The sequence below is a fragment of the Priapulus caudatus genome, unplaced genomic scaffold (assembly GCF_000485595.1).
Source record: "Priapulus caudatus unplaced genomic scaffold, Priapulus_caudatus-5.0.1 Scaffold625, whole genome shotgun sequence".
Lineage (NCBI taxonomy): Eukaryota > Metazoa > Priapulida > Priapulimorpha > Priapulimorphida > Priapulidae > Priapulus > Priapulus caudatus.
This window is the reverse complement of record NW_014577686.1, coordinates 157,206-165,552: the sequence shown is the minus strand read 5'-3', so window position 1 is coordinate 165,552 and position 8,347 is coordinate 157,206. Positions and strand designations below refer to the sequence as shown.

Below are 8,347 nucleotides of genomic sequence, written 5' to 3'. Positions count from 1 at the left end.
ATATAATATTATATTATAGAGATCAGTGATTATCCATAGCAGGCCAGCAAATTTTGAAATTTCACTCACTTGATGGCAGCACACACACAGCTGTTGCTAACCAATAGCGATGCGCCGTCTTATCACGTGATTCTTTGCATCACAGAAAGGACAGGAGGAAGTGTTGTCTGTTTTCATTTTTCTGTGAGCGAAATATGTAGTTTTCCTCTGTGAATATGAACTGGATTTGACAGAAAAGAACATAGTTAATCAGTTCAATAACGTGAGTAATGTTATATAATAAGCGTGTTTTTGTTTTGGCGTTTGACGTTATATAGAATGAATTCAACCCGGCTACTTCAGGCCTTGTAAATGTAATGTATAAGGTGTTAGCTCGTGTAGCAGCCTTTTGCTCGCAGCGCGAATGGGAAATGCAATCGTTGCGGCGGTAATATGTCGCGTTTCACTTTCAATCGTAATACTACTACAATTCAATACGTACTGTAATACTAAAAGTGGCATAAGTAACATTGTATTTATTATTATGAGTTCTCAAATTGTATTGATTATCTTGATCCGGGACAGTTTCATTAGACTAGTGAGTCGTGACAGTGTTTTATCAGTTGAATTTACACGAAGTACACTTTCGTTAGTAATACTAATAGCATAGTAGGCCTTACTAGTAGTAATATTATAATCAATATTTCTTTTGCTGTTGTAGTACGTTGCAGTATCCAAATTTGGCATCAACATTTATAGGCTATATTATAACAATTTCATATCGTACATTACAATTGATTGTCAGTATGGCTCATACTCATAGGGTCTATGTCCCCCAGGGTACTGCCGGAACGTACCCTGGTAACTATTTGATATGGTTAGGGTTAGGGAGTAAGCGTAGGCGACTCCCTAGACTCGTTAGTGGAGTAGACGAGGTACGGTCCGGCATATTAGATAGTACCAGGGTACGTTCCGGCACTGTACCCTGGGGGACATAGACCCTCTCAGCGTCAGTATGTTTACCACGCTTACCATAAATGCACGTGTATCAATAACGGAGATGTATTGATAGTAATTAGTATTATATTTATATGGACGTCATAAACTAGTTGTGTATTTCAGCTGAAATAATCAGCCACTCGAAAGGCTGTGCAGAGAAGATGAGCGACCAGTTCGTAATGGATATCAACAATTTAAACACACTGGATAAGGAGTGTAGTGCCCTTGGTGGCTTGTTCCAGACGGTCATGAGTGACATGAAGGTTAGTTCTTGTTTTTTTCCCCGTGAAAATATGAATATGATGAAAAATTTTAACATATGGGTAATATTAGTGCCCTATTCAAATGATCTCGGGGGTATGCTTGGACCAATACTGTATAATAAGCCTATGGTAATTTGTCTGACCTATGTTCCTAACATGCATACATGCATATAAAGTTTTAAATTATAGCTGCAGCGATTGTGAAGAAATTTACATTTAATTAATGACTAGAAATTATGTTACATATAAAGATTTTATATTATATATGCAATACATCGTTTACTAATTGGGTAATAAAATAGACTGTCTCACACAATAGGGTAATATATATATATGCAATTATTGAGGTAATATTGAATATTATAAAACATGAAATTACTTGGCAATGTAATTTTATCAACTTTGCAAGTAATCACCATATTGGCTCCTGTTCTTCCTGTTATGTGATAAAAATTGATGGTAATTTACATTAACCAGCCATAAATAAATGGGCAACAGTTCATAAACCAAACTATTAGTACAGATAGGCAGCTGCACGGGCATTGACAGGTTATGTGCTGTTCACAATATGTAGGGTAATATTAGGCATTGTATCTCCCTTTTCTTTGTTAGAAGACACGGTTTTTTCTAACGCGGTCTGTTGCAATACAGTTGCCAAGTGATGTGCATGTACATCAAGAGCTAATAATACCTAGAGTGTACAACGGAAAAACGGGAAAATAGTGCTATTTCACGACAACATTATTCTACTTTGCCTGCGAGTCTATAATAATTTCATGGTATTGCATTAAGCAGAATTCTTTGCTCTCTAAAACAAGACCAACCGCTTGTCAATACGATACTCCTAGGCGGAGATATCGGCTCCTAAACCTCCCCTCCCACATGCCAAACGCCGCCTCGAATCCACTTCTGTCCGCATCCTTCACGCGGCTAAGCGTTGCTTCGTGAGAGTTCGGTTTTTCCGCCATAATTTTATGAATGATTTTCGGGTGCAGGTGCAGGGTGGAGGTGACTTTCGGGGGCATCGCCTATGCCCTTATCTCCCATTATCTTTCCTAGCACGGGCATTAGCCCGTCATGATGGAGCCGGCAATGTTTTTTTAATTAAGTCTCTACAACGCAGCTAGTAAGAGTACCAAATTTGGGCATGTGACATCAATTATCAGCGCTCCAAGCGGCGACGGAAAACGATAGCCAAAATGCTTAGCCGCGTGTAGGATGCTGACAGAAGTGGATTCGAGGCGGCGTTTGGCATGTGGGAGGGGAGGTTTAGGAGCCGATATCTCCGCCTAGGAGTATCGTATTGACAAGCGGTTGGTCTTGTTTTAGAGAGCAAAGAATTCTGCTTAATGCAATACCATGAAATTATTATAGACTCGCAGGCAAAGTAGAATAATGTTGTCGTGAAATAGCACTATTTTCCCGTTTTTCCGTTGTACACTCTTGATGTACATGTATATGTTTTTGTGTTTTTTGTCCTGAATTTGCAATTACTGCAGATACGTTCAGGAGTCTATTGATAGACTCCTGATACGTTTATATGCCAACTGATGCCACACTGTGAGAGAGTGGCTTGCATTTCCGAGTTACTGTTCTGCATTCACTGAGCCTCCCTGTTGGTGTTCAGCCTACAGTACATTGCAGTATGGCCACTAATCTCATTTGAAGCGCTGGTGTTCTAATAACATTTGTTCAGCGGCGATGTACTGTTGTGTCTCTAAACAGAGCAATGCAGCCGTTTTTGCTATTATTACAGAGGGAATTCTGTGATCCATATGTCCCGAGTAAGGCATACATTATAGTTATATGTGCATGTTCGTAGCCAACTCCCTGGTGGTCACTAGCACTATGTTAGAACGTTGGGTCACAGCAACTAATAGTTGGTAATATTTAGTGAGTTGTGTTGGCCAACCTTGATAGGTAGGTAGTCATGGGACAATCTCTTATGATCTGACCTCATAGCAGTAGAATGAGTGTAGAAACAAAATACGATGATATCTGTATGATTCAATGCTATGACCAACGTTAGGTGGATACAAACTATTTTAGTTGAGGTTATACGCTAACAGGGGTAAACATTAACTTTTGAACACGGGAGTCCAACGGACTCCCTACCCTCAAAAAGAAGGAGTCTGCAGTCTGAGGTTCAAAATTTTAGATATTAAAGCAATAACGCATGTGCTTATTTGGAAGATTCATGCGGTTGCACGTCTGCCAAATTTTCTTTGGCCATTAGCTGAGAAAATACGGTAATTCCGCGAGGCCGTGCTCTGGAACGAACTAGATAGTATGGTAGAATTTTCAGGGAGTCACACGGACTCCTGCATATGTCAAATCACGAAGTCCGACAGTAAATCAGAGAGTATTTGATTCCGGACTCCCGTTAATTTCGCACCCTGCGATAATAATGCATACATGATCAACCTCGTGAAGTAATCTAGTTACTTTAAGATTTCGTTCTTCCATATATATGTAATACCCTTACCTGTCCTCATGGTAAAAAGCAAAACTTTCGTCTGTGTTCTGATGCACCTATTCATTTAGTTGTCTCTGTCTGTCACGTATTGACTCACACGCTCCTATCCCATCATTATCTATATGAATTCCATCATTATCATTATCAATATTAGCAGGAGCAAACATAACTAAATTTGTTTATATTCGCTCATGATTGTATATAACTATATTGTTGTCTCATATTATGCTGAAGTACTGTAACAAGTGGTAAAATGAGGTGCTATGTACATTACAATGATTTGTGCAGGTTTGCAAGTGCGTGTGCGCGTGCACGCAATTTTGTGTGTGCGTGTAGCCGTGTACGTATGTGTGTGTGTGCGCGCATGTGTGCGTGCGTGTGTGTGGTGTTGCGTTGTTGTTAATGTTGTACGTGCATGTGTGTGTGTGTGCGTGCATGCGTGTGTGTGTGAGTACGACTACGAGCGTGATTGACCAGGTGTGTGATCGCAGACTGTACCTACACGGTGCGGTCCTCCTGCACGTGAATTCGTGGTCATTCAGCTGAATAATTGGCCTTGGCTGTGCGCGCCGACCATGTATAATTTAAGCTTAGCAGACATGGTCCCCGGTGATGATGAAACCAGAGGTTTGGCACCAGGTTGATAATCTTGATTCGCCTGTAGGCACATGGACTTTTCAGTAGTTTTATCTTCTCCACTATGGACAATTGAATGTCTCTGTTTATCTATATATAGTTTATCTGTGTGAGTGCGTGCGTGCGTGCGTGCGTGCGTGCGTGCGTGCGTGCATGCGTGCATGTGCGTGCATGTGCGTGTGTGCGTGCGTGTGTGTGTGTGTGTGTGTACGTGCGTGCGTGTGTGCATGCGTGCGTGTGTACTCGTGTGCGTGCGTGCATGTTAGAGTAAGCTTGAGCTAGTACGTGCATCTGTGTTTGAGTACATGGAACCGCAGAATTGTCAAGATTTGATTTCTAGGTTTGCATGCCGCTTAAAAATACATTATGCTTATTGTTATGTAAATTCATTTATTACGCGGTTGTGCTGACCAGTAAGTTGAAGTAACCATTGCTATTTTTTATGCAGGCTGGCTATCCAGTGTGGGAAGACTTGGCTGCTAAAGCACTCAAGCTGCACTCGTCCATGAAGTATGTATTGTGCCCATCTCTCTCTGTGGCCTTATCTAGTAGTTATAGATGCAAACCTACGTGTACAGTGTCTCCATGGCGTGCTACAGTACACTGGTCTGATGCTGTATACATGGTTCTGAATTTTTTTTGTCTACGTTTAATTAAAGTGTGAATAGTAGGTGACATCATGTGCTGGATTAAATCACAAGATAGAGGAGGTTGGCTCCTTGCATTTGCATCATTTGGAGTAGCTTCTATAAATATATACTTGGAGGGAAGGTGGGTTTGTGAGAAAAACTGCCATGCGCACTGCGCTCGCAGGCGAGTGCTTGTACTTGCAAAAAAATCTGCACTCTAGAAGAAAACGCATGTACGAGGGGTACTGTGACAGCTACAGTTGTGGGGTATAGGCATGGACCCGTACAGGCTGCAAGGGGTTGTGTACATGTAAGTTAGCCTGTAGCTTGTTAAGCCTAGCGCAGACTTGCGACTTTTGGTTGCTTGTCGCTGTGCAACCTGCGATCGGTCGCATGCTTCACCGTGTGTGCGCATGGAATAGGCTAACGCTCCATTAGGAGTGTTCCCAACTTTGATATCATTAATGATTAATGATTAATGATTAATGATTAATGATTGATAATCCTAACCCTAACCCTAACCCTAACCTAAATTACATTAAACCACAAACTAATATATGACCATGACCATATATATATATACAAGAGCTAATAATACCTAGAGTGTACAACGGAAAAACGGGAAAATAGTGCTATTTCACGACAACATTATTCTACTTTGCCTGCGAGTCTATAATAATTTCATGGTATTGCATTAAGCAGAATTCTTTGCTCTCTAAAACAAGACCAACCGCTTGTCAATACGATACTCCTAGGCGGAGATATCGGCTCCTAAACCTCCCCTCCCACATGCCAAACGCCGCCTCGAATCCACTTCTGTCCCCATCCTTCACGCGGCTAAGCGTTGCTTCGTGAGAGTTCGGTTTTTCCGCCATAATTTTATGAATGATTTTCGGGTGCAGGTGCAGGGTGGAGGTGACTTTCGGGGGCATCGCCTATGCCCTTATCTCCCATTATCTTTCCTAGCACGGCTAATGCCCGTCATGATGGAGCCGGCAATGTTTTTTTAATTAAGTCTCTACAACGCAGCTAGTAAGAGTACCAAATTTGGGCATGTGACATCAATTATCAGCGCTCCAAGCGGTGACGGAAACCGATAGCCGAAATGCTTAGACGCGTGAAGGATGGGGACAGAAGTGGATTCGAGGCGGCGTTTGGCATGTGGGAGGGGAGGTTTAGGAGCCGATATCTCCGCCTAGGAGTATCGTATTGACAAGCGGTTGGTCTTGTTTTAGAGAGCAAAGAATTCTGCTTAATGCAATACCATGAAATTATTATAGACTCGCAGGCAAAGTAGAATAATGTTGTCGTGAAATAGCACTATTTTCCCGTTTTTCCGTTGTACACTCTAGGTATTATTAGCTCTTGATATATATATATATATGTTATTATGACCATTAATGACATTAAAGTTGAGAACACTCCTAATGAGGTATCACCCTGCAAGCGACTGCTGTTTTACAGCAGTCGCTTCTTTCCATTGTCTTTCCATGACATATTACCCACACACATGCGATTTCGAAGCCATTGCGAGCGACGAGTTGCTGAAAATCAAACCTGTTTGATATCTTGCAACTCGTTGCAAGCGACCAGAATCGCTACGAGTTGCAGTTGCACGTTCCCGCAGACTTACGACTTTTTCATGCAACTTGGCTGCGTAGCCGAGTTGCATGAAAAAGTCGCAAGTCTGCGCTAGGCTTTAGATATTCCCCAGGTGCTTGGCCCAGGTTTGAGCTTGCTAATGAACGCTGCTGTGCAGGATGGGCCGATGGCAGATTTTTCGCTTTTAGTTTATTATGTAATATGTATTGATGAATATTGAATGAGTTGTGAGTGTTTCCATGGATGGAGAATAATTATAACACGAGTTTTCCACTTGGGCATCATAATGCATTGCCTCAGTTGAACTGTACACAAGTTCTTCTCGGATTTAATACATTAGTTTTAATCGGAGGCATATTGCCTGTCCCGGTGGAGTTTCTAGCTGTACAAAGATTTCATTTATCCATATGTTCACTCGTTAGTTCGGTCGGTCATCGTTTCGTTAATTCATTATTTTGTTGTTAGAGACATCCCAGATTATACCTGCTTGATGATAACTTTTTTTCAAAATGTTTGCACATTTTAATGTTGTAATGGCAAATTTCGGACAGGCCTATGGGGTAATTATTTGTACTGCTAACTGTGTATACTCTGGTAGTAGACACTTCAATAATGAGAAATTATCGATGAAATCTTCATCATATTGATGGCCCTGCTGCACGTATACCAGATGTTATGCTTATATGTCATGGAGTGTTTAATACTGTCACACATTTATCATACGTGTGTACATATGCATGTGCATATATACGTATGCAGTGTACTAAGCGATCAATTTTTATCAGTGTAAAAATGTGTTTGTGTTATTTGTGATATCTGTCTGTTTACACTAGAAGTAAATCAATCTTTTTTGCTCTGTACTATTGGCTTGCACAGTACTAATTTGCTGTTCTACCATGAGCTCACCTTTATTAGAATCTTCTTTCCATGCATGTCTAGATAAACTTTCTATTTAATGTCTCATGTACCTGGGTAGCTATTGCTCTACTGGTCTAAATGTGTCTAAATCTATTACTGTTTTAAATGGGAATTTGAACCGTAACAGGTTACGTTTTATATGTCGTGCATGTAGATAACTGTAGTTTATAGCACTGTATGCACTCGATTGGCTTATTATCTGAGTGCACTGGCAATGTAGTTGTGATGTGTAGTTGTTACGTGTGTTCCACGACGTTTATATTATTAAATGTAAAATTTGAAAAGACAAATTTACCACGTGTACATGTTATTACTTGCAGGGCGACCAGTATCGCAGCTACAGCTTTCCTGGATTCCTTTCAGAAAGTAGCTGACATGGCCACCAACACGAAAGGTGAGTTAATTTCATGCCCATTACCTTCGCCGATTTCCGTGCCAGACTGACACATGTCAGTGATGCACGCAGGTTGCAAGTTGCGACACACACTGCTCCCTCCACCTGTAGACTGAACCTCGTGCTGATATTCCTGCGAACATGCCAGCATCCCTCGTACGTTAGCTTCCTCTGTAGTTGGTGACGTGGACTGGACACGTCTACCTGGAATTGCGGCAGACGTCACACTGGGATGCCCTGTCGCGTCACATCCTGCGAGTAAGGGTCATCGAGCTTGTCCACCATTGTAGGTTACCGGGAAATAATTTAACGCAGGAGAAAGTGTAAAAGCAAGGCACCCGAGAGCCTGACCTGTCGCGCCGTCGACTCTGGATATCGCTTGAGGCTCGCTCGCCTTGTTTTATTCATAATTTATGAGCCGCACTCTCCCGCTTTCGCGATTAGAGATTGC

At 41.6% G+C, this 8,347-nt stretch overlaps 1 protein-coding gene across 1 annotated transcript in view; it reads left to right on the top strand.

Annotated features, from left to right (window-relative positions):
- Positions 1-138: 138 nt before the first annotated feature.
- LOC106812237 (MTSS1-like protein) overlaps positions 139-8,347 on the top strand; it is a 93,901-nt gene continuing 85,692 nt past the window's right edge. Inside the window, exons 1-4 of the mRNA XM_014816067.1 lie at positions 139-262; positions 1,102-1,241; positions 4,802-4,863; positions 7,823-7,896. Of these exons, the coding sequence (XP_014671553.1) occupies positions 1,140-1,241; positions 4,802-4,863; positions 7,823-7,896 (238 nt within the window). The 5' untranslated portion in view covers positions 139-262; positions 1,102-1,139. The remainder of the gene's footprint in view (positions 263-1,101; positions 1,242-4,801; positions 4,864-7,822; positions 7,897-8,347) is intronic.